Source organism: Pituophis catenifer, unplaced genomic scaffold (assembly GCF_029215685.1).
Source record: "Pituophis catenifer annectens isolate HBS135680 unplaced genomic scaffold, rPitCat1.0.hap2 SCAF_16, whole genome shotgun sequence".
Taxonomy (NCBI): domain Eukaryota; kingdom Metazoa; phylum Chordata; class Lepidosauria; order Squamata; family Colubridae; genus Pituophis; species Pituophis catenifer.
This window is the reverse complement of record NW_027256896.1, coordinates 18,591,140-18,616,825: the sequence shown is the minus strand read 5'-3', so window position 1 is coordinate 18,616,825 and position 25,686 is coordinate 18,591,140. Positions and strand designations below refer to the sequence as shown.

Genomic DNA, 25,686 nt, shown 5'->3' with positions numbered 1-25,686 from the left:
GCAAAAGTTGGACTTCTGCGCCAAAAGTTGCCGCAGAAAGAACATTCTTTGTTGTGCTTTTTTGATGACTTTTTGATGTTGGGTGTCCATTTTAGATCTTGCGATATGGTAGAACCTAGAAATCTTGAGATGTTAGCTGGAGGTCCTTCTGCCTGCTTAGTACAACGCGTCCCTCACCTGTGAGGTACAGGTGATTTTTTCAGCACCAAAAATGGATGCCATCCAGGTAAAGTGTGTTTAGAAATGAAGCTTTACAAAACCTTTCTCTATGTCCAGGGAAATCAGGCTGGCCGACGAAGCAGAACCAGAGACTGGGAAATTAATAAGCCCTTTGTGTTTCTGTACACATACAAAATGCACACACCACAAATCTCTTTTGATTCAATTTTCTGGCTGTTTCATTTCCCTTCTCTTCCACCACCATCTGTTGTCCTTCATGCAAACCGATCTTGGCATCCTCCGAAGAGGCTCAGGGTAAGCAGCAAATCTCTCCGGCTTTATCGGCTAATGGGAGACAGCGCTAATTGGAGCCAAAAGGCAGCCTCCCGACTCACCTTTTGGTCTGGCCCTTTTGCTAATCTAAACTAATGAGAAAATGAGCTTAGAAATGGCCTTAGGGGACAAACATGATTTCCTAACGCCCTTGATTTTGTCTGGAGGGAGGAAAAAAAAAATTGCAGGCCAGAAGCATCGTCTTTATCGCAGAAAATAAAACGTTCCATTGCAAGTTGGGTGAAATAAACCTCTTCGAATTTGCTTCTCCGATGAAATTGCAAGAAGAGTGAAATGAGTATTATTATACACGATGAATTGGTACCCTTTTTTCTATTTCTGTATTTCCCACCCCCCCACCCCCAAATATTAATGCTTCACTTTATTCATTGGCTTGATCTGGCGTTTCATTGCACTCCTTTCCTTAAGCTGGCCAATAAATCAGATCTTTGCTTTATTCGAAACATTGTACTATAAAATCTGGGCAAAATTCTATGAAATAAAGAAATAGAAATAAAATAATAATAATAATAATAATAATAATAATAATAATAATTATTATTATTATTATTATTATTATTATTATTATTATGAATGGTTAGATAAAAGGAGGATAGCCGAGACAAATGTGTAGTGTTAGACCAGAATTCTATACGTTATTATTGATAAATATGTATGTGAATTGTATAGACAGGTATATGTAGGTATAGATATGTATAATTGTATAGGAATAAGGTATAAATGGCTATTATTATACTATGTTTAAATAATGTATAAGGTGTAAGGAATATATTATTACATTATCATTAGTATATTATGTATTAACTTAAAGTGTTGGAAGATGCTTTGGACCAGTGATGTCATATCTACGTCCAATGTTTTTAATTTTGAATTACTAATAAAAAACTTTTTTAAAAAAAAAAGATCTTTGCTTTATTATTTTTATTTGCTGGGCTCTTCTTTTAAATCATTGAGCCAATTTTTAAACTAAGCATTCCTAACAAGCATCCGTGGTCGAATTATCATTTCATCGCCTTTTGGTTATTTTTTTCCCCCAATCTTCTTTCACTCTGCAAAAAAAAATAAATCTGCACGCAGAAAGGGGAACTGCGCCTGCGCGCACAAAAGCCTCCTCCTACCCCCCCAAACAGTTCGGTGGCTCTCAAAAAGAGCCACCGCGCAGGCGCCCCCGCGGCCCTCCCGTCCTTCCTCCCACGCGCCTGCGCGAGGGCGAAGAGGCCGCTGGGAAAGGAGGGGCGGGGATGGCGCACGCGCGCAAGGGCTTCGGCCGCTAAGCCGAGCGTAAACAAGGCGCCGCTGTGAGGGGAGATGAGGAGACGGCCGGAGATGATGATGATGATGATGAGCCGGGCCGGGCGCTTCCGAGGCTGAGCCTCGCCGCCCTTCTTGCGCTCCTCCGCCCGGCGAAGGACGAGCGACGAGGCCGCCATGAATTTAGCCAGTCAGAGCGGCGAGGCCGGCTCCGGCCAACTGCTCTTCGCCAACTTCAACCAGGACAACACGTAAGGGAGGGGGGCGTGGCCAGAGGGAGCGCGCACGCGCGTGCCCGGCGGTGTGTGGGAGGGGGGGGCCTGGAGGCAGGAGCCAAGATTCGAAAGCGGGTGGGAGGGGGAGGAGGAAGAGGGGGGCGTGGCCAAAGATGTCCCTGGCTTCCATCCTCCCTTCTGGGACTTCCCTCCCCCTCCCAGCTGGTTGTGGATTATGGGCCTTGGGGTGGTGGTGGTGGTAGGGAAGGGGGGAAGGGGAGGAGGTGGAAAGACTACCCTAAGCCATACCCCTGCTGGGATTTTCACCCCAGAAAAAAGGTGGAGTGGGGAGAAGGGGCACCCAGAGGCCATCTAGCCCAGCCCTTCTCCCTGGGCTGGGGAGCCCATTGAGCCATCCTGGAAGGGGAAGGCAGCTCAGCCTTCTTCTTAAGAGGCCTCCAAGTGTGGGCAGGACACCCCCACCCACCCCCCCAAACTCCAGTTGTGGGAGGGGGAAAGAGGGTGGTCCCAGGTAAGGGTTTTATTTGATTGGGTGGGTTTCATAAAGGCAGGATGGGGTGGGGGGGGGGAGAATGGAAGGTTAACCAAGATTTTTTTGGGGGGGGGAGATTTGTCTCATCGGGGAGACTGGCCTGCTGTCCTACCCCCGCCTCTGTGGGACCTACTTAAAAAAAAGTAAATTGGGGTGCAGTAGAATGGTGATTCCAGAGAAAACCCACTTAAAATGCAAACCAGAGTGCAGGATTGGTGAGAAAAACGTGCATTTTTCCATTGAGAAAATCCCTTTTTTTTTTTTTTTTTAATTTGATTTATATGCCGCCCTTCTCCGAAGACTCAGGGCGGTTTACAATGCACTAAGCAGTAGCCTTCATCCTTTTGTATATTTATACAAAGTCAGCTTATTGCCCCCACAAACTGGGTCCTCAATTTACCCACCTTAGAAAGGATGGAAGGCTGAGTCAACCTTGAGCCTTGGCAAGATTCGAACCTGCAGTAATTGGGATTTAAACATCTCGTGCTTTTGCAACCTGAAAAATCTATATTGTTGTATGTGCATTGAAAGCTTATGCACCGGAAACAAATTCCTTGTGCATCTAAATCACACGTGGCCAATAAAGAATTCTATTCTATTCTAAATTGGACTTTTATTCCTTCGGTTCGTGTTTCCTTCGCTGATGTAGTAATTTAGGGTGGTAGGGTATTACTACCGTGTTTCCCCGAAAATAAGACCCTGTCTTATATTTTTTTTGAACCATGAAATAATCACTCAACCTTATTTCCATGCGCTCAAAAGCCCGAATGGGCTTGTTATCAGGGGAATGTCTTATTTTGGGGGAAACGGGGTATTTTCTCCTCCTCTGATTGTTTTTTTAACTCTAGCATGTGATGTATGTGGCTTAGAGTTGCATGAACATGTAAATTGCATGTAAAATGTTTACCCTGGTTTGATTTTGTTGTAGTCGTGTCTGACTTTTCACAACCCCGTAGATCATAGCGCACCAGGCTTCCCATGTCCTCCACTGTATCCCGGAGTTGGTCCAAAATCGTGTTTGTTGCGTCGATGACACAACCTAACCATCTCATCCTCTGCCTTCTCCCTTCTCCTGTTGCCTTCCATCTTTCCCAACATCAGGGTCTTTTCCAAAGAGTCCTCTCTTCTCATTTGGTGGCCAAAGAAATTGAATTGAGCTTCAGGATCTGCCCTTCCAAAGGACAGTCAGGGTCGATTTAGGACAGGGGTAGGCAACCTTAAACACTCAAAGAGCCATTTGGACCCGTTTCCCACAGAAAAGAAAACACCGGGAGCCACAAAACTCTTCCCGTGCCTGACTATTTCTTGAGCGGCCACAAAACTAGCATATGTAGTTGAATTAAATGTTCTGTTTTCTTCTGAAACTTTTCTTTCCTTGGATTTATCCGTGGTTGGCCTACCGGGAGTTGAAAAGCACAATAAATTGCATGCCACCGGGTGTCGCACATTGGCGGTTGTGACGCATATTTTGAGTGACGGAGCCGCAGAAGAGGGGTGAAAGAGCCACATGCAGCTCCAGAGCCGCAGGTTGCTGACCCCTGGTTTGGGGGGGGGGAAGAGCAGTCATCTAGGTCCACTTCATTTTAACTCAGATTTAATTAACCGGGTTAGTATGTTTTGAGGCACGGACAGCCATGCTTTCCACTTGCCTAAATATTCTCCATCTACCGTAGAGCTGCAGGTTGCTGACCCCTGATTTAGGAGAATCTGAAAACCAGAAAAGTTTTTCTTTTTTTCTCGCCATAGTACATCAGAACTATACTGCGTTGTTTCTGTGTCATATAATATATGTGGGTATATGCATAATTTTGCATTTGTTTATGTTGTCATGTTTCTGTAGTGTATATTGGAGGTGGTGACCCTTCCAGAGCTGTTTGCAATGAAATTTTATTTTAATCTATGCCGATTAGTGTACATTTATTTATTATTTATTTATTGATTGATTCGATTTATATGCCGCCCTTTTCCGGAGACTCAGGGCGGCTTACAATGCGTTAAGCAATAGCCTTCATACTTTTGTATATACCTGCTTAGTAGGGCTTCCCCCCCCCCAAAGCGGTGTTTTTTTTTATATAAAGTCAGTTTATTGCCCCCACAATCCGGGTCCTCATTTTACCTACCTCGAAAGGATGGAAGGCTGAGTCAACCTTGAGCCTGGTGAGATTTGAACTCGCAGTAGGCAGCTAGTGCTACTTAACAGCACTTTAGTCTGCTGCACCACCAAGGCTCTGTTTAAAGTGACAATAAAGTTATTCTCAGTTCTAAGGAGTTTGTAGTTAGATTTGTTGCCAATTCAGCTCTGGCCAGGCCTGCTCAGTGGTAGCCCCTATTTAAGGGAATCCTCCTTTCCTGGAACTATGGATATGGACCTTGTTGGCTGGGGAATTCTGGGAGTTGAAGTCCACTCATCGTGAAGCTGCCAAGGTTGGGAAACACTGTCCCAGAGTACTCAGCAGTGACTCAGGCACTCTGGGAATTGAAGTCCACCCATCTCAACAGTTGCCAAGATTACGAAATATTGCTTTAAGGAAGCACATTCTGACAGCTCACTCTGTCAGATCTTTCTGTCTTTGCAGTGATTAAAAAATAAACACCTTGCAGTTTCTTAAGTCCAGCTAAAGAGGCTCAGGTAATAAACAAAAATGAAAACTCAAAACCACAATTCCTGACTTATTTAAACGTCTATGGAGATTCTCAATCATCCAAGTCATGGTTGTCCCAACGATGTTTTTCAAAAGGCAGCTGGACTTTCTTGATTTTCTCCTTGAAAACATTTTGCTTCTCATCCAAGAAGCTTCTTCAGTTATTAAACAGAAGTTTCTTGGATGAGAAGCAAAACGATTTTAAGGAAAAACAAAGTCCATTTGCCTTTTAAAAATATCTTTGGGACAATTCCTAACTTAGCTAATTATTAATGCTGACTCTTTCCTCTAAAATTTTGTCGTCTTATAAAACAAATGTAATTTTTTTTTTTTAAATTCAAAGTTAGGAATATTGAAATGGAGAAGCAGGGAAGGAGACGGAAGCCAATTTTTCCCCATCTTGTCACAGTCTGCTTTCACACAATTTTCTCACAACATAACAGTTGAGAAAGTAACTATACTGTCTCTCAACTTTCTGTTTGTTTTGCTTGAATGGGAGCAAAACTTTCTGTGCTCGCTCTAAACACCACGGGATTGGAAAGCCAGCTCGGAGGTTTTCTATGTGGATGACTCAGGAGGAAAAACCCTAAGCTGCTTTGGCTGTTCCCGTCTCCCCTTTTGTGTGGCTTGTTCCGCTAGCTCCAACGGTGGTTCCTTGTGTGTATGTGTACATTTGTGAGTTGGCAGGAGGATACAGAACCGAATTGCTGCAGAGGCCTCATCTCTTGAATGCAAAGTAGGTTTAATTCTTGCAAAAAAGGGGAAGCATGGGTATCAAAATAGGAGAAAGTTAATAGGAATAGAATAGAATAAGAATAGAAGAATAGAATAGAATAGAATAGAATAGAATAGAATAGAATAGAATAGAATAGAATAGAATAGAATAGAATAGAATAATAGAATAGAGAATATTTATTTATTATTTATTTATTTATTAATCAAATTTCTATACCGCCCTACTCCCGAAGGACTCAGGGCGGTGAACAGCCAAGATAAAATACAGATAATACAAATATTAAAAATCCCTTAAAATTATTAAATATTTTGGCCGAAACACAGATTAAAACACCCAATTTATAAAATCACGAATTAAAAAAATTTAAAAGAGGGGAGTTAGGCCAGGCCAGCTTGCTGAAATAGAAAAGTTTTGAGAGCACGGCGAAACGTGCGCAGGTCCGGGATCCTCCGTATCTCTGGGGGGAGCTCGTTCCAGATGGTAGGTGCCCCCACAGAGAAGGCTCTCCCCCTGGGGGCCGCCAGTTGACACTGTTTGGCCGACGGCACCCTGAGGAGCCCCTCTCTATGGGAGCGTACTGGTCGGTGAGAGGCTATTGGTAGCAGAAGGCGGTCTCGTAAATACCCCGGTCCGATGCCATGGAGCGCTCTAAAGGTGGTAACCAAAACCTTGAAGTGCACCCGGAAGACCACCGGGAGCCAGTGCAGCTCGCGCAGGAGGGGGGTCACATGGGAGCGCCACGTATAGAATAGAACAGAATAGGGAATAGAATAGAGAATAGAATACGATAGAGAATAGAATACAATACAATACAATAGGGAATAGAATAGAGAATAGAATAGAATAGAATAGAATAGAATAGAATAGAATAGAATAGAATAGAATAGAATAGAATAGAAAAAATGGAATGGAATGGAATGGAATATAACAAGAGCAAGGATTTGCATTAGCTCTTCGCCAATCTAAGTGGTCGTTGGTTTTTAGCCATATTGTTGGGTTCGTGCCCAGTGCCAAGTCATGAACCGCATTTTCAGATAATTGTGCGTGGGGAGTCACCCAACCCGTGAAGTCGGAGCCCGACCAACCGCATTTTGCTTTGAAGCGGTGTGCACGAACACAGTCTGTATCCAACCGTAGCTTCTCCTTTAGGTCGTTGCTTCACCGTCTTGCTGCTACAATCGCTGATGCGTCCGTCGATAAGATTACAAAATGTTTCTCATCGGTGGCTCATTCCAGGCCTCCTGCGAAATTTCAGGGCCGATTGCTGCTGGAGACCAGGTTGTTCCATTGGGTTTGTGTAGGCACACCTGACTTTACACCCACTTGGTACTCCAGCTTTAGATGCTGCAGCCAGATAAGGAAGATGTCACGTCCCGCTTCGCTTGCGTTGCAGTGGTTGCTTGGTATTAAAATATCAGATTTGCGATTGAGCAACCTTCCCTACTTTGAGAATAGGAAAGTTGTTTGGTTGCTTCTACAGGTAGTCCTCAACTTACAACGGTTCGTTTAGGTGGACCTTTCAAGGTCACACTGAAAAAAAGCGAGTGTTTTTCACAGTTACAACTTTTCCAGCATCCCCACTGGTCGTGTGATCAGAATTCAGAAGCTTGGCAAATTGACATTTGAAATTAGAGAACAAGAAGATAAACAATATTATAAGATGTGGGACTTATTTTATCGATGGTTAGATAAAAAAAATATGGAAGTGAAAGAAGATAAGAGATTTTTATAATACAAGAATTGTAGAATTATATAAAATACAACATCAAGATGTATTATTATTGGATCGATTTAGTGATGAAATGAATGTCGTAATATAAAGTAACTCAAATCTTAGAATATTTTGTACAAAATGAGGGAAGAACGGCTATAAATGATCAATGAGGACAATAATATATAGATATATATTAGATCGATAATATAAGAATTTAGGTAAACTCTAAACTATGAAGACGGTGAAGATGCACAAAAGACTTGTAACCAACCGACACTCTATGGGTAATTGAAGATGGTTTTATGTTTTTAAATAAAACGTTTTTATTATGTTTAAAAATAAAAAAAAATTTTTTCAAAAAAAAAAGAATTCAGAAGCTTGGCAATTGGTTTACACTTATGACTGTTGCGGTGTCACGTTTCCACCTTCCGACGAGCAAAGTCCACGGGGAAGCCGTTAAGCGAATCACCGCACTTGTTAAATTAGCGACAGGGTGGTTAAGTGAATCCAGTTTCCCCCTTGACTTTGCTGGTCAGAAGGTCGGAAAAAGAGGATCACAGGACCCTGGGAACACTGCCACCGTCGTAAGTACATGCCAGTTGCCAAGACTCTGAATTTTGATCACCTGACCGCTGCCGGGATGTGTGAAAAACGGCCCCACGTCATTTTTTTTCCAGCGCCGTTGTAACTTTGAATGGTTACACTAAATGAACTGTTGTAAGTCGAGGACTACCTGTACGTGCTATATTTAGAGAGCTGTATTTTGGGCATTTTTTTTTTTTAAAAAAAATCGGCACGCAGGGCTGGTCTTGAAAACTTTTGAGAGCCGTTTCAGCAAAAGTTTTTGGTAGGGACAGAGAAGGGGACACCCTGGTAGGGCGAGTGAATCTCTTGACTGGAAAGGACGGTCAACGCCAACATTTTCGCCACAATATGTTCTGTCCTCCTGACAAGCGTAGGCTTAATTATTTATGTTCATCTCTCTCGGCGGTTGCTAATTGATCTCCGGTGCCATTTCACTTTGACTAACTCCGTGCGTCCTGTACGTGTCTTTGTGTCTCGGTACGTGTCTTTCATTGAAGGAGTTATTGCTTCTACACAATCGAAGCAAAAGGGGAGCAGGATTTCAACATTTGAAACCTTTGTTGTCAATGGAGGGGAGGTTGGCCCCCTACTTTATTTTCTTCGGTGGTTCTAGGCCCTTTTTCGGGGATGGAGTCCAGGCAAGGGATTCTGTGCTAGCCAGGATGTCTCTCGGCTTCTAATAAGAAGGTGGGTGTCAGGAAAATGACATAAGCACCACAATTCCTACTCCTTTTAAAAGAACATTGATGGTAAGAGGCAAGGGACATCAACACTGCCCTTCTAGCGCCGCCCTTCTATTACCTAGTTGGGTAACAAAACTTCTGCAAGAAAACACGCCAAGCTCAGGGAAGGAGGGAGGGAAGGAAGAAAGGAGAGATGGGAAGGAAAAGGAAGGAAGGAAGGAAGGAAGGAAGGAAGGAAGGAAGGAAGGAAGGAAGGATCACTAATGATATTAGTTGGGTTATGAAAGCTCAGAGAGCTGCAAGGGGAGGGAGGGGGGAGGGAAGGAAGGAAGGAGAGATGGGAAGGAAAAGGAAGGAAAGAAGGAAGGAAGGATCACTAATGATATTAGTTGGGTTATGAAAGCTCAGAGCTGCAAGGGGAGGGAGGGGGGAGGGAAGGAAGGAAGGAGAGATGGGAAGGAAAAAGAAGGAAAGAAGGAAGGAAGGAAGGATCACTAATGATATTAGTTGGGTTATGAAAGCTCAGAGCAGCAAGGGGAGGGAGGGAAGGAAGGAAGGAAGGAAGGAAGGAAGGAAGGAAGGAAGGAAGGAAGGAAGGAAGGAAGGAAGGATCACTAATGATATTAGTTGGGTTATGAAAGCTCAGAGCTGCAGGGGGGAGGGAAGGAAGGAAGGAAGGAAGGAAGGAAGGAAGGAAGGAAGGAAGGAAGGATCACTATCATTAGTGATCCTTCCTTCCTTCCTTCCTTCCTTCCTTCCTTCCTTCCTTCCTTCCTTCCCTCCCTCCCTCCCTCCCTCCCTCCCTCCCTCCCCTTGCTGCTCTCTGATCTTTCATAACCCAACTAATATCTAATTAGTTGGGTCATGAAATGTCCGCAAGAAAATATCTAAGCTCAGAGAGCACCATGGACTCCCCAGTTCAACCCAGAGCTACAGATATTCTCTTCTGTCGAAACCGGTGAGTCTACCAGCAAGATAGTCTTCAGAGGCAGACCCACCAACATCAAAGCTAATAACCATTGATTTGCAGGATTTCCATCCATTCGCTCAACCCTTGTTTGAAGCCAGCGAGGCTGGTGGCCCCGCATCCCATTTCATGGTAACAAATTCCAATTGTTGGTTAATTTCCCACTCACTTCTCTGGCGGCTTACATTATGAGATCCCGTTTGATCTTCTTATTAAACAAAAAGAATCCGACCAAAACTCTTGGCTCTGCTTCGTGATCTCCAACGTACCCCAAAAGGGAGCCTTGACTCTGTTTGAATTGCATTCCCGCCCCCCGCCCTCCTTGGAGGGCAATAAAACAATATACCCATTGTGCCGAATATTTCTCATTGCCAGATGACAGGATTATCATGAATGCATTTTGCTCTCCCAACACCAAGTCTCTTTTTTCCCCTCTTCTTTTCCCTCCCCCTAAATCATTAGCAAGCGAGAACACACTGTGAGTTCTGCTTGCTTTAGAGTCCGTTAAAATTGATAGTGACTTATAAATAAGGGGTAGTGTAAACTCTATAAATAATCTTCCAAACCACTAGATTAAAAATACCGACTTTCCCTTTGGGGCGCATTATAGAGAACCGTTTTCGTTTTCTGCCCAAGTTGTACTTTCGAAAAGAAAATGAATTGTCGAGTGATTCGTGCCCGTGCTGAGATACAAATGAGTTTTTATAATCGATAGCTATTTCTCTCTTGGGGATATAAGCAGCCTTTGCAATAAACCGAGAGAGAATATTCTCTCTCTCTCTCCTTTCCCGGCCTTCTCAAACAGAAGAATTTTGCTGTAGACAAAATATGACTTAACTCGGTGCCAGCTGTGGAATTGGGATCGTAGAAACACCCAGGAGCATAGAAGAGTTCAGAGGCAGATGCATAAATAAATGTCTTAAACGTATTTATTCATATGATAAATCATATTAACTACGTACAACAGAGACTCATGAGGAACAAACATGAAAAGAGAGAGATGGAGAGAGCGCATGGTGGAAAAGGTTGGAGGGGGTTTTATATTCAGGGTAAGCCCCTCCTTTCCACATAGGGGTGGAGACACTCTCTGCCTCCACTGGTGTCTATATGACACATGTGCCAATGGCTTGCAAATACTTGACACCAACAAATCAACCCAATAGAAATACAATACACTGTGGCGGAGTGTGCCCATCACACTTGTAAGCAGCGACGGTCGTAAAACGAGTTCCTCACGGCCCTGTTTTCATGTCTTTGTTTTTGCAGTGGCCATTAAATAAATCTCCGCAGTCATTAAGCGAACTAATTATTCACGATGGTTGCAGATTTGCCGAAAAACCCAGTTTTCGGGAAAGCATCGTCAAGCGACCACGGGACACCGCAAATGGCTATACATGTAGCCGTGTCCTGGAGTTTGGTCCTGTGACTGCAAGGAGGTGGGGTGGGGTGGGCTGACCGTCGTAATTTCAAATCCAGGTTGTAAGTAGCTCCCAAGGTAGGTCCGTCAAAACGTCAATCGGTCACTAAGCAGTGAGTCATAAGTCCTGCGGTTCTGTTTTGAGTTGTCCCTCCCTTCAACAGCTAGGTTTATTTTTATTTTTATTTTTTTTTAATTTGATTTATATGCCGCCCTTCTCCAGAGACTCAGGGCGGCTTACAATGTGCTAAGCAATAGCCTTCATGCTTTTGTATATTTATACAAAGTCAGCTTATTTATACAAAGTCAGCTTATTGCCCCCACAAACTGGGTCCTCATTTAACCTACCTTAGAAAGGATGGAAGGCTGAGTCAACCTTGAGCCTGGTGAGATTCGAACTTACAGTATTTGCAGACAGCTGGTGTTAATCACAATGCTTTTAGTCTGCTGAGCTACCAGGCCCGTTATTGATCTGTGTCCAGTTTTGTTGGGGTCTGCAAGAAACGTAAAGGCTTATCATTGGATTTTACAGATGTCCGGCATTTGAAGGTCTCGGAAGAGTTGCTATGAATGTGGGTTCGTCACGATCCCCTAAAATCAGGATCCTTGTTTGACCTCTTGTTTATTTTTCAGGTCCTTGGCTGTGGGCAGTGTGTTGGGGTACAAATTCTTCTCTCTCTCTTCTGTGGATAAACTGGAGCAGATCTACGAGTGCAGTAAGTGTTTTTTGGGGGTTCTTTTCTCCTTCTCAGTCTCACCGTTTCCTAAATTACGGCCGCAGACCAAGGCAGGATTTCTCAGCTTCTTCAACGTGAGGATGTACGGACTTCAGTTCCTAGTTGCAAGCCACTTTTCTCCAGTGCTGCTGTAACTTTGAACAGACCCTAAATGAATGGTTGTAAGTTGAGGGCTACCTCTAGAACGAGAGCATTCTGATTTCCGATACGAGGGAGTCTTCTGCGAAAGAAGACTGTGGTTTAGTCTCTTGGACTGTGCTGAAGCCCATCCTCGGGAAATTTCTCTCTCTCTCCACAATGTGTGCATTGGGCTATTCTGTGTGCAGTGCTTATATGATGCCTGTTGTGTGTGGCTCACAGCTGTTGCAATAAAAGAGGTTTTTGGGACCACTCGTGTGTTTTACTGGCTCAGGAAGCCTAGGTCAGAACAAGAGGAGCCTTGGTAGTACAGTGGTTTAATGCACCCTGTTATTAACACAGCTGCCTGCAATTTCTGCAGGTTCGAATCTTACCAGGCTCAAGGTTGACTCAGCCTTCCATCCTTTCTAAGGTAGGTGAAATGAGGACCCAGTTTGTGGGGGCAATAAGCTGACTTTGTATAAATATACAAAAGGATGAAGGCTATTGCTTAACGCATTGTATGCCGCCCTGAGTCTCCGGAGAAGGGCGGCATATAAATCAAATTAAAAAAAAAAAAGAGTGATGTCTTTTTGGTCGGAAGGACTCATGAATCAAAACCCCCTAAAGTCATGAACTCCCTGTCCTTTTTCCTAGTTGGCCAACACCGACTGCAGTGCCATTTGATAGGTTAGATTTATATTAATAGCTCCATCCAGGAAGTCTCACTGGCATGTATTTAGCGGCACCAATTTTTAGCTGCTTTTTATTTACAGCTCTCAAAAGCTCCAGCAAGTAGAGGGCTTTTACCCCTCTTGTTCTTTCGCCTTCACCCACTTAACAGCTTCGCGCTGAAATATGGCCGGCTATTTATAGGCGGCTGTGCTTGGAAATGGCAACCTATTGATCCACAAGAGAGAGATAGAGAGAGACGGTCTCTGGCTGGCAGTAGTTTAATTGACTGCCTCCATGTTCTGGTTCAGTTGGAAATGGTCTGTCTCTTAGACCTGTGTACCTCTGCCCTTGTTTTTAAATGATCTGTGTACTGCTAAAACTCTCGTGTCTAACTTTCAATTGGGCGAAACTGGATTGTGGGGTAGCAGTGATTGAATCAACAAACTTCAAATGGGCTAACAAAAAGAATGCCTCTGGGACACGTGACTCTGTGGGATAGAAATTTAGCAAAATTGTCGCTGCTTCAGTGCTGACGCAGTCCCATGATCATTATTTCCAACATTCCCAGTCAGTTTCCTACAAAGAAAGTCAATGGGGAAGCCGGCAGGAAGTCAGAAGTTATTCCCATTACTTTTCTGCCTGTGCATGCCTCATCCTATTTCTCTGTTTAATAAGGAAGGATCTATGAATATTTTTCAGGAATTGGGTAGGGCTAGTCTAGTGAAAAGAAGGACCAGGGTCTTCCAATATTGAAGGGGCTGCCACAAAGAAGAGGGGGCCCAGCTATTCTCCAAAGCCCCTGAAGGCAGGACAGTAAGGAACGGATGGAAACTAATCAAGGAGAGAAGCAACCTGGAATTAAAGAGAAACTTCCTAACAGTGAGGACAATTAACCCGTGGAACAGTTTGCCACCAGAAGTTGTGGGTGTGCCATCACTGGAGGCTTTTTAGAAGAGACTGGACAGCCACTTGTCTCAAATGAGAAACCCCATTCTATCCCCACCCCATCCCCACCCTAGCTTAATTCTTACCCGTGCACTCTGGAGTGGGCGGGGGTCTTAATTGGGGCTTATTTTGGGGATAGGGCTTATATTGGGTGCATGTGTAAAAATCAAGCTAGGGCTTACTTTCTGACTAGGTCGTATTTTTGGGCAAACACGATAGACAGTTTCTTGGGGAGGGTGGGGGGCTGAGTCTCATGAGGTCTTTCTGTTGTGGCCCCGCCCTCTGAGCCTATCCCATCGGAGGAAGAAAGCTCCGAGCATGAGGAAGAGGAGTCAGCCAGGCCTCCCTCTCCAGGCCCCTCCCCTCTGGCACTGTCTCAGGTGCCGGCCGAGGGAGAGGAGATTAGTCGGGAGACAGGTGTCTCGGATGAGAGTGAGGGAGAGACATCATTCCTGGATGCACGCCTCCGAAGGCGTGATAAACGTTTGCAGCAGCTCAGGAGGTGTGCTAGGGATTAGAACTGAGTCACTGGACCACACCCCAGAGACTATATAATAGAGGGTGGTGGCCAGTGATCCCTGTGACGAACAAAAATAAACCTTGGATAGTCACTAAAGCATTGTCCGGAACTGCTGAGAGGAATATTATTCTGTTGGACTTTTGTACGCTGAGTATATTATCTTTCTGTTCTGTGGAAATAAAAGCACTTGGCAGACGGTGTATATATCGCTGCCAAGTTGGAGATAAAGACCTGGGTGTGTGCCAAAGTGCTTCCTTAACCCTCGGCTGGCTGTGTTTGTGTGTGTGTGTGTGTGTGGACGGGGACAGATCACTTTCCTGAACCTGCAAGTTAACCCAGTTGGTTGTTCTTTCTCTGTTTTGTGCCACCCCCGTTCCCTTTCCACGGTCGCCCCGCAGATGACACTGAAGACGTGTGCATCGTGGAACGTCTCTTTTCCAGCAGCCTGGTTGCCATCGTGAGCCTCCGGGCGCCTCGCAAGCTGAAAGTCTGCCACTTCAAGAAAGGGACGGAGATCTGCAACTACAGCTACTCCAACACGATCCTGGCCGTCAAGCTGAACAGACAGGTGAGTGGGGGCCCCACTCAGGCGAGCTGCTGCTGCCGGTGGTGGCACTGTGGTGAGAATGCAGTATTGCAAGCTAACTCTGCCGACTGCCAGCAGTTCGATCCTTAACAAATTTCTCACTTAGCAACATAAATTTTGGGCTCAATTGTGGTTGTAATTCAAGGAATACCTGTATAAGTCTAAGTGCTATTGCTTTCTGCTTCTCTCTCTTCTTCTTCTTCTTTTTTTAATTTCCCTCCCCCAGAGATTGATCGTCTGCCTGGAAGAGTCTCTGTACATACATAACATACGGGATATGAAGGTGCTGCACACCATCAGGGAGACGCCCCCCAATCCTGCGGGTAAAGATGCTCCTTACTCTCCTTTGATCCTCCTCTGACGCTGATACCTTTCCGCTCCCCGTTTTAGCTGGTTCCGTCCAAAAGAGTAAGATGGACTTGTTCCTCTGGGGGATGTTTTTTCAGCACCCGAAACTTCTGAAACTCTGTTTCAGAAAAAACTTTTTTTTCTGTCTCTGAAAGTCTCTGAAACAGAGCTTCAGAAAAAAACCCTCTGTTTCAGAGGCTTTTTTTCTGAAGCTCTGTTTGGAGGCTTTTTTTCTGAAACTTCGTTTCTGAGGCTTTTTTCAGCCTCTGAAAACTGAAACACTGAAAGCTGGGCGGGGCTACATTTGGAGTATAAGACGCACCCAGATTTTCACCCTCTTTTTGGGGGGAAAATACTCAGAAAAATATGGTGTATGTATATATATGTATATATATATATATATATATATATATATATATATATATATATATATATATATATATATATATATATATATATATATACTGTATTTTTCAGAGTGTATGTATATATATATATATATATATATGTATATATATATGTATATGTATATATATATATATATACTGTATTTTTCGGAGTATAAGACGCACCTTTTTCCCCCTTAAAAGGGGGTGAAAATTTAGGTGCATCTTATACACCGAATGTAGCCCCGCCCACCCACTGGCCCCCACCCTTTGGCCTCTGCCTCACAGCAGTTTACCTCCTTGCAAGCAAACAGCAAGAAAAAACAGCTCCTTTCAGCTTCAGCACAGCCTAATTAGTACAAGTTGATTGGATCGGCCTCCCGACTCTCAGCTGATTTGCTCTCAGCTGTTTTGTGCAGGGCTCTGCTGCTTGCTGCAAGGAGGTAAATTGCTGGAGCAGATTTTTTTTTTCCCTTTGTGCTAATCAAGCTATGCTGAAAACGAAACTGAAAGTAAAGCAGGCTGTTTGCTGCAACGAGGCAAAATTGCTCAGAGGCAGATTTCTTTTTCTTCTTTCCCTCCCCAAAAAAGGCAGGTGCGTCTTATACTCTGAAAAATACGGTATATATAAAAAGAGGGCTTCAGCCATACTAATCCCAAGAAAAAAAAAAAGAAAGTCCACTAAAGGTGGATATTATCGTCATCATTAATCTTGATTCTTTTCGTGACGGTTTTGGAAAGGAGAGTTCTCCAATCGTGCCGTTTCCTGTTTTTTTTTTTCCTCAGGATTGTGTTCCCTGTCCATAAACAATGATAACTGTTATCTGGCCTATCCAGGGAGCGCAACCATTGGCGAGGTCCAAGTTTTTGACACCATCAACCTGGTAGGGTCCTGCAGGCTCCCGCCAGGCTCTGGACTCCCAAAAATCGGGGGGGTGGATGGGAGGGCAGGAGCCGCCATTCTGCACTAAGGTCTTACGTTCCGTTCTCGGGCTTCTCCGCAGAGGGCTACCAACATGATCCCCGCTCACGATAGTCCGCTGGCTGCCCTGGCTTTCGACGCAAGCGGTACGAAACTGGCCACCGCCTCCGAAAAGGTGCGTTTCCAATCCCTTCTCTGGGATTGGAAAGAAAAAACAAAACAAAACAAAAAAGTGCTGGGGGGTGAGGAAACTTGAGTGGATCCCGAGAGGTTCTCAAGTGAACCAGAGCCCAGGCAGAGAGAGAGACAGCAAGAAGTCCCTTCGAGAAGGAGGGTGGCTTTGATGGCTTCAAAAGTTGGACTTCTTTTCTCCCGCAGGGCACGGTGATCCGGGTATTTTCCATTCCAGAGGGGCAGAAGCTCTTTGAATTCCGAAGGGGCATGAAGAGGTGATTGTGTGATTGCAATCTAAAGATTTGGGGGGGGGGATTTAAGGCTGTCTCCGAATGTTTCAACAACAAAACTTCCTTCCTTCCTTCCTTCCTTCCTTCCTTCCTTCCTTCCTTCCTTCCTTCCTTCCTTCCTTCCTTCCTTCCTTCCTTCCCTCCCTCCCTCCCTCCCTCCCTCCCTCCTATCTCTCCTTCCTTCCTTCCTTCCTTCCTTCCTTCCTTCCTTCCTTCCTCCTTCCTGCCTTCCTTCCCTCACTCCCTCACTCCCTCCTATTCTCCTTCCTTCCTTCCTCCCTCCCTCCTATTCTCTCTTTCCTTCCTTCCTTCATCCTTTCACCGTTCATTCTCTCCTTCCTACCTTCCCTCCCTCCCTCCTATTCTCTTTCCTTCCTTCCTTCTTTCCTTCCTTCCTTCCTTCCTTCCTTCCTTCCTTCCTTCCTGCCTTCCTTCCCTCCCTCCCTCCCTCCCTCCCTCCTATTCTCTCCTTCCTTCCTTCCTCCTTTCACTTCCCCTTCCTATTCTCTCCATCCTTCTTTCCTTCCCTCCTCCTTTCACCCCCCTCCTATACTCTCCTTCCTTCTTTCTTTCCCTCCCTCCCTCCCTCCCTCCTATTCTCTCCTTCCTTCCTTCCCCCTTTCACCTCCCCCTCCTATTCTCTTCTTTCTTCCCTCCCTTCTATTCTCTCCTTTTCCTTCTTCCTCCTTTCACCTCCCCCTCCTATTCTCTCCTTCCTTCCTTCCCCCCCCTCCCTCTGCATCATGGTTGACCCACCATCTCTTCGCTTCTTCCCTCCAGGTGCGTCAGCATCTCTTCGTTGGCCTTCAGCATGGACGGCATGTTCCTGTCGGCTTCCAGTAACACAGAGACGGTGCACATTTTCAAGCTGGAGACTGTGAAAGAGAAGTAAGTTTTGGGCGGCTGAATTTGCTTAAACCTGGGGCGACTGAAAGAAAGGGGTTGGCTTGCCTCATTAGCCGAACCCCCTTACAAGAGAAAGAAAAGTTGGGAAGGAGATAGAGGGGAGTGGATTGTGTCCCGTCCTACCTCTGCCGACAATTTTGTGGATCAGATTGTGGTTTTCCGCAGCGGCACAAGAGATGGCTACGCCCTGTGGTCTGTTTGAAAAGAAGAGCCATCCCCAACTTCTTGGATGGACAGTCATGTTTTTAAGGGGACGGTTTTGAAGACCTTCTCTCTTCCTCCCTCCTTCCCTCCGTCCCAGACCTCAGGAGGAACCCACCACCTGGACGGGGTACTTTGTGGAGACCATTCGGACGTTCCCAAACTACCTGCCTGCCCAGGTGACCGAAATGTTCAACCAAGGCCGAGCCTTTGCCACGGTCCGGCTCCCCTTCTGCGGGCACAGAAACATCTGCGCCTTGGCCACGTGAGTAGCGGCACGGCACGAGAGCTCTTCCTTAAGTAGAGATGGAGGCTGACGGAGCCCCTCGGGGGATTCCAGGTTCACAACTGGGCAGCCTCGGTCATAGTCATGCAGCCTTGAGACTCCTCTTCCTCTTCACAAGCCTCAAAACCCACTGCCTTCCAGCACTGCTAATATTACATAGTTCATGAAATGTCTTCAGGAAAAACAACCAAGCTCAGAGAGCACCAAGGATCCCAGAGTCCCTCCCCTCCTCTCCACAAACCCACTGCCTTCTAGCCTGGATGATGTTACCTAGTAATGAAACATTTGCAAGAAAACAAGCAAGCTCAGAGAGCATCAAGGACCCTTCCTCCTCCTCTTCCTCCTCCTCCTCTCCGCCACAGTCCTCCTCCTCCCCCTGTTGCCCCACAGATCCAGGGGTAGGCTGCTGAGGGTTCGGGAAAACCTCTAGCTAAGATTATGTGCAGTTCGGAGAACCCCCAAATCCCACTCCTGGCTGGCCCTTCCCCGCCCCTCCCAGGAGTCCCCACGCGGCCCATTTTGGATGCAGGTAAATGCAGGGTGCGTGCGGAGGCTCGGGGAGGCTGAAAAACAGGCCTATTGGAAGTTCGGGAAGGCTGGAAACGGACTCGTTTCCTTCCTCCCGAGGGCCTCTGGAGGGTGGTAAATAGTTTTCACCCTCCCGGAGGCTCGAGAAAAGCCTCCAGAGCCCGGGAAGGGCAAAAACGTCCCCCGTACCCCGCCGTGGTGCAGGAGGCCGACTAGGCCACGCCCACCATGGCCACGCCCACTCAGCAACCGGGCAGAGAACCCCTTGCTAATTTATTTATTTTTTTTAATTTGATTTATATGCTGCCCTTCTCCGGAGACTCAGGGCGGCTTACAATGCGCTAAGCAATAGCCTTCATCCTTTTGTATATTTATACAAAGTCAGCTTATTGCCCCCACAAACCGGGTCCTTATTTTACCTACCTTAGAAAGGATGGAAGGCTGAGTCAACCTTGAGCCTGGTGAGATTCAAACCAGCAGTAATTGCAAGCAGCTGTTCTTAATAACAGGGTGCCTTAGACCACTGTACTACCAAGGCTCTTGAAGCCCACCCCTGCGCAGATCCCCTCCACGCACGGATGCAAAAGAACGTGAAGGCCACTTGCATGCCTCTAAAAGGCATCACTCCGATTCAGCATTGAACTCGGTGCTACGCTGAACGATGCGCCTGTACTTCCGTCAGTTGCAGATAGCAGAGGTGACCCAATAGAATGAACAATTTGGGATGAAGGAGTGTTTTTAACACTCCCCTGCTTCAAGACTTGTGAATAGGCAGACTTTTCCTTGAAAGCTGATGAATTGTGGGGGCTTTGGTGCTCCCTGATCTTAATGGTTTTCTTCCAGGACGTTTTATAACCATCCTAGGTGACATCATCAGTGCTTAGCTGACGAATCTTTTTGCTTCCTTCTAGAATTCAGAAAATTCCCCGACTGTTGGTAGCAGCTGCCGATGGGTATCTCTACATGTACAATTTGGACCCTCAGGAAGGGGGTGAATGCACACTGATGAAACAGCACAAGTGAGTCCCCCTCCCTCGCTGTTGCTTCCCCCTTTCAACAAAATTCTTCTTTTGAGGGTTGGTCCTAAACCCATCGGATGCGGTGGCTCAGTGGCTAAGACGCTGAGCTTGTCGATCAAAAGGTCGGCAGTTCAGCGGTTCGAATCCCTAGTGCTGCGTAATGGGGTGAGCTGCTGTTCCTTGTCCCAGCTTCTGCCAACCTAGCAGTTCGAAAGCAGGTAAAAAATGCAAGTAGAAAAATAGGGACCACCTTTGGTGGGAAGGTAACAGCGTTCCGTGCGCCTTTGGCGTTGAGTCATGCCGGCCACATGACCACGGAGACGTCTTCGGACAGCGCTGGCTCTTTGGCTTTGAAACAGAGATGAGCACCGCCCCCTAGAGTCGGGAACGACTAGCACATATGTGCGAGGGGAACCTTTACCTAAACTCATAATATGGGCTTCCAAATACGTGGTGGGCACAGAGCATCTAACACAGAGCTGTTGAATTGGTCTTCGGTGACAGCGAAGAAAAAGATTTGAGCGCATGTTTTCTTGAAATATCCAGTCATGTCTGAAAACCAGTAGACATAGTTCTCGAGTTACAACCGAAAAATGGCCATTGTGGATTGCTTAACAGCTGTGGCATTCACTTAACTGCTCGGGGAAAAAAAACCCTCATAAAATCGGATCAGTTACATGATGACCCTTTAATGACCGGCACAATTTAACACCCGTAATTCTGGCCTCAGTTACCATTGTAAATCAAGGACCACCAGTGTGCCAAAATGATTAAAGTTAGACTCTGCTGAAGGAGTCTTTTGGACCTGAAATAAATAGCAATAGCAGACTTATATACCGCTTCACAGTGCTTTGCAGCCCTCTCTAAGCGGTTTTACAGAGTCAGCCTCTTGCCCCCAACAATCTGGGTCCTCATTTTACCCACCTTCGAAGGCTGGAAGGCTGATCCAAGCTTGATCCGGTCAGGATTGAACTCCTGGCAGTAGGCAGAGTCAACCTGCAATACTGTATTCTAAGTATTGTGCCACCATGGCAAGGAAAGGAAAGGAAAGGAAAGGAAGGGAAGGGAAGGGAAGGGAAGGAAGGAAGGAAGGAAGGAAGGAAGGAAGGAAGGAAGGAAGGAAGGAGAAAAGGGAGGGAGAAAAAGGAAAGAAAGGAAAGAAGCAATTGCACTTAGACTTATATCCCACTTCACAGTGCTTTGCAGCCCTCTCTAAGCGGTTTAGAGAGTCAGCCTCTTGCCCCCAACAATCTGGGTCCTCATTTTACCCACCTCAGAAGAATGGAAGGCTGAGTCAACCTTGAGCCCGGTGAGATTCGAGCTGCCAAACTGCAATCAGCCGGCAGTCAGCAGAAGTAGCCTGCAGTACTGCACTCTAACCACTGCACCACCGCAGCTCATAAAGCTGATTTCCTGCCAGCGTCGCTGAGTTTCCCTGCCGAACATCCGGCTGTGCTGTGGAGGCCACCAGGGCACGCCGGGTTGAGGTATCCTTGTCTGTTTCCCTAGGTTGGATGGCAGCATGGAGCCAGCCAATGAAATTCTAGAATCTGCCTCTCACGACAGACCCTTGGTAGCACAGACCTACAGTGCCGCTGTGACCAGAGGTGCTGCTTATATGCCTTCTTCGCCCACAAGACACGGTAAGAACCACACAGGAACCTTCCACTTGTAGACCGAGAAGTTTGCAGGGATCCCCGTCGGGGAGAATGCCATCCATATGACTTAATAGGCCCCTAGGCTCAAAAGGCCCGTCTTTTGGTTGTCACTTTGTCAGTCGACACTAAGAGGGAAGCCTTGATTGCATCACCATTGCCTTGGCAACCACGATAGACAACAGAACTCCGTAGGTGGTCTTTCTACCACTTGTCCATCTCTAGGTTGACGGTCATGGTTGGTGGAGATGGTCTCTCTCCTGCTCTTTGGTGGAAGAGCTTATTGTCAGGGGTTCCAAGTAATAACACCCGTAGCAAACAACACTCAGGTGAATTCCTCAAAGAACAGTTTTATTTGGATATATCCGATATATATCCGGTAAAATATTGCCGATAATTTTACCAAAGCGCAAGGTGCCATTAAACACACCAATTGTTGTGAAAGATTTGGATTAAGAGTCTGAAATGTAACTGATACCACTGTACAATGTATGATTTGGATGTGTATTTTTGTTTCTGTATCTATTGTGTATATTGTCCTGCCCAATGGGGAGAATGTTAGGTTCAGCTTGTAGCTTACTCCTAACTTGTTGGTCAGGCAATATATCTGTTTCTTTAAGAAACAACTGAGCCACGTAATCAGGGTTTGCTGAACCCTGTAATTAGGCTACAGTGCATACATAAGCAGCGCAGAGAAGCGTTCCTTGTTCCTGATTGATCCTGTTCCTGTTGCTTCCTGCGTCTTTCTACTGATTGGTGTTAGACTGGATTGTTATATGGTACTGTATACCGAGAGTTACTAAAGTCTGTTTGCTTTGGTAAGGGAAGATACTTACTGGACTGATATTACTGTTTATGACCTTGGACTGTTTTACCTACACCGAGACTGCTTATTATCTTGTATATAAAGTATTTTTCTCACACGAGCTGCACATTTATCTCCTTCCCTGTGTGTTTCTGCTCTGCTCGTTGCACAAGCAACAAATACTTTTTACACACACCCTAACACTATTGGCACAGGCTGGTGTGAAAACCGACTCTGAATGTTCCCGCGGTTTTCACCTAATTAAAAGTAAACGTTTTCCCCCCTTCCCCAATGGTCCAAACAAGGTGACCCCGGATGATGGAGAACCTCCACGGACCACCGAGAAGGAGGCACTTCACTTCTTGAACGGTTGTCTTCTTTTTCGTCTCCCTTCAGTCTACAACGAAGATCTGGGGGCCGTTGGCGGCGTTTGCCTGGAGGACGACATCAGCGCTCTGCGGCTAGACGAAGACAGCGAGCATCCTCCCATGATCCTTCGGACTGATTGAACTTCAACCTGTGAATTGCACTCCCCAAGCTGAGAACGCCGGCCTGATGCTTCCGGAGGACTCGTGTCGACGCTGCTATGGACTTCGGCCTGAGCCAAGCGCGTGTGATCCTCAAAGGAAGACAGACTTCCCTCTGAAATCGTTTCCAAGCAAAACCTGCATAACACACAGACCTACACACACACACACACACACACACACACACACACACTCATGCCCATCCTAGCTTGTAGTGGCGGTTCCATACTCCCCCCAGAGGTGGAAACGCACACCTAGATTTCACTTCGGTGGCCTCCTGCTTTTTTTCTTTTTTTCTTTTTTTCTTTTTTAGCCGTCAGGAAATAACCTGTATATTTTTTCGTTGTTGCCAAACAAAAAAAAAAAAAAAAAAAAAGAAACCAACCTTTGCTATTTATTCAGCACCTTTGAGCTTTGCATGTCTCCTTGTGCCAAGTGAAAATAGGCGAGCCGATTCATTTTATGACCGCATTTTTGTTTTGTTTTTTTAATTTCTTAAAGAAAACAAAAGTTTGCGAACTTCACACTGGGCATTGGCGAGGGGAAGGAAGAGCAGCGAGGATGAGTTCAAGATGCTTTAGCTGCTGCTTCTTCTGCCTGGACGAAGAAAATAATACTTTTTTTTAAAAAAAAAAAAAAAAAGGAGAGAAAATCCGAGTGGCTTTTTTTTTTTTTTTTTGGTGCACGGCTTAAGAGGCGTGCCTGGAGAATTTGAGACACTACTTTTACTAAAGATCAAACGTTCCCCCTCCTCTGAATCTTCCCCCCTCCCCCTCTTTCCTTTCATGATCCGTTTCCTCCATCTCTTTTCTCTGGTTTGTATCTTTTTTTTTCTTTTTTTTTGCTTTCTCCCTGGCTCTTCAGAACATTTTGGTAATTAAAACTTTTCCTGATTCTGCCTCGTTTGTGGGATTGTGGTATTTGTCTCTTCCAACGTGGCCTTCTTCCACTATAAAGGACAAGGCTTTGAATCAGCCAAGGAGAGAGAGAGAGAGAGAAGGGAAGAAAAAGGCTTTATCTGTCTTTCGGAGCCATCTTTAGAAGCTGTGTGAAGCCAGGAATCCTGGCTCGGCAGACCACAATAGCTTGCATATTGATGGCAAACAACGAGGCGATGGAGAGATCTGAATTTTGAGGGCAAGCGATGAATTGGAACATCTGGGGGTGCACACATTGGCAATCCCTGAAATCCCTTAAATGTTTTGGGATCTCTGCGTAAACTCCAGAATTGCTGGGATGTGGGTCTCTCTCGATCCCTTTTTTCCATTTTTTGAATCTGGAACTCTTCCCTGCCCTGTTCCTTGGGATCCCAGTTTAAGCCGCCTTCTGCGTTCTTCGGCTGCACGCTTGGTCTTGACATACCAAATCTGTCCTGCTTTATTTGCTTGCTTGAAGAGTGAAGGAAACCGACTGTGCTTGTTACCAGCATCATGGTTTGTTACACCAAAATCCCCCCTTCCTCCCCCCCGGGCTTCATAACGATTGTCATAACCCTGGCTGGCATGTTGACTTTAACAAGTGTTAAGTTCTTAACCGGAAAGTATGTTCCTTCTTGCCGTTAGTTTTATCCGAGCTGTATAAATCTACTCGCCTCACTTGAAATCCTTTCCCTGTCTGTAGCTTTCTTAAAACTCTTTTGAGAAAACAGTTCAACTCCCTAGATCTATCTCGGGTTTGTTTTTCTGCTGCTGGGCAAAACCCTTATTTTATTTTGTTTCTCCTTTTTTCAGCTCCTGTGGATATCGACCTTAAATCTCTTTTCTTCCAGCTTCCTTCTCTGGTCGGGAGGTTTATATCCTTACATTTGGCATATTGTATTGCTGTGCGTTTTCCCCCCCCCTTCCATCACAACTGCCACTAACAGTTCGCTCTAGGCGGTTAAAAGGACGTGAAGCCTGAACTTTGGAGTGACTTCTGAAGGATGTCTTCGAAGAAAGAACTCGTTTTTGGCACGTCAGTTAAGGCCCACGTGTCCTCCTTAAGTTGTGGTTCAAGGTTTAAATGGAATCATGTTCCTGTATTCTATTCTATTTTATTTTATTTTATTTTTTGTCTCCTTGGTTGCAGCTCTTCCTCCTCCTCCTCCACCTCCTCTCGAAGGTGTTACATGGCCTAACCTGTTGTGTCATTTCTCACTTCCAACAGCTTGCGCAAAGGTTGTTGTGTCATGGGGAAAAAAACAACCCAAGCTTGTTTGCAACTGCCAGGACTTGGATGAAAGTGTGACCAAAATCGGAGGGGGAAAAAAAAACTGCCTTTTGTTTACTGAGCTGTAATATGCCTTGTTCCATTTTTTTTTGTTTGTTTGTTTGTTTTGTTTTGAACCTTTGAGATTTGTTTCCATGCACCAAGAAGAAAAATGATGTGGAAAAAAAACCCCTTTTTTGGGTGTGAATGGTTTTTTTTTTCTTTTTCATAGAACGTTAGCCCTCTCGGGGTTCCCTCCCCCTTTCCCTCCTTTTGATTAAATGATCATTAGGTCTTCCTGTATTGTGGCTTTCTCTTCTGGGAACCTAAATTAATGAAAATGTTTGCTGGGAAGAAATGCAGGAAAAGAAAGATGGAGGGGGGGGGTACGTGTCTTTGCAAGAAGGAAAAACAAACTTTTCCCCCCCACCTTTCTCCTGCTATTATCTCAATTCAGGGTTTTTATTTTTGTTTTGCTTTTTTGTTATTGTTGAGTTGGGTCAAAATGAGATCCTTAAAAGTGCACCAGGAATCTCCCAGGTGCCACGATGGGGCTGAAATTCAGATTTCAGGAAAGAATCACGAATAGGCCAAGC

At 45.5% G+C, this 25,686-nt stretch overlaps 1 protein-coding gene across 2 annotated transcripts; it reads left to right on the top strand.

The window, feature by feature from the left end:
- The first annotated feature begins 1,758 nt into the window (after positions 1 to 1,758).
- WIPI2 (WD repeat domain, phosphoinositide interacting 2) lies at positions 1,759 to 25,387 on the top strand. 2 transcript variants are annotated; one of them, XM_070954903.1, is made up of 12 exons: positions 1,759 to 2,015; positions 11,910 to 11,992; positions 14,669 to 14,838; positions 15,083 to 15,179; positions 16,377 to 16,474; positions 16,595 to 16,687; positions 16,891 to 16,961; positions 17,757 to 17,864; positions 18,184 to 18,348; positions 19,809 to 19,916; positions 21,426 to 21,559; positions 22,773 to 25,387. In XM_070954903.1, the coding sequence occupies exons 1-12, from the start codon at positions 1,942 to 1,944 to the stop codon at positions 22,883 to 22,885; spliced, it is 1,314 nt and encodes a 437-aa protein (XP_070811004.1). In that variant the 5' UTR covers positions 1,759 to 1,941; the 3' UTR covers positions 22,886 to 25,387. The 2 variants fall into 2 exon arrangements, with proteins under 2 accessions (XP_070811004.1, XP_070811005.1); XM_070954904.1 differs by lacking the exon at positions 22,773 to 25,387 and adding an exon at positions 22,682 to 22,741.
- Positions 25,388 to 25,686: the final 299 nt, after the last annotated feature.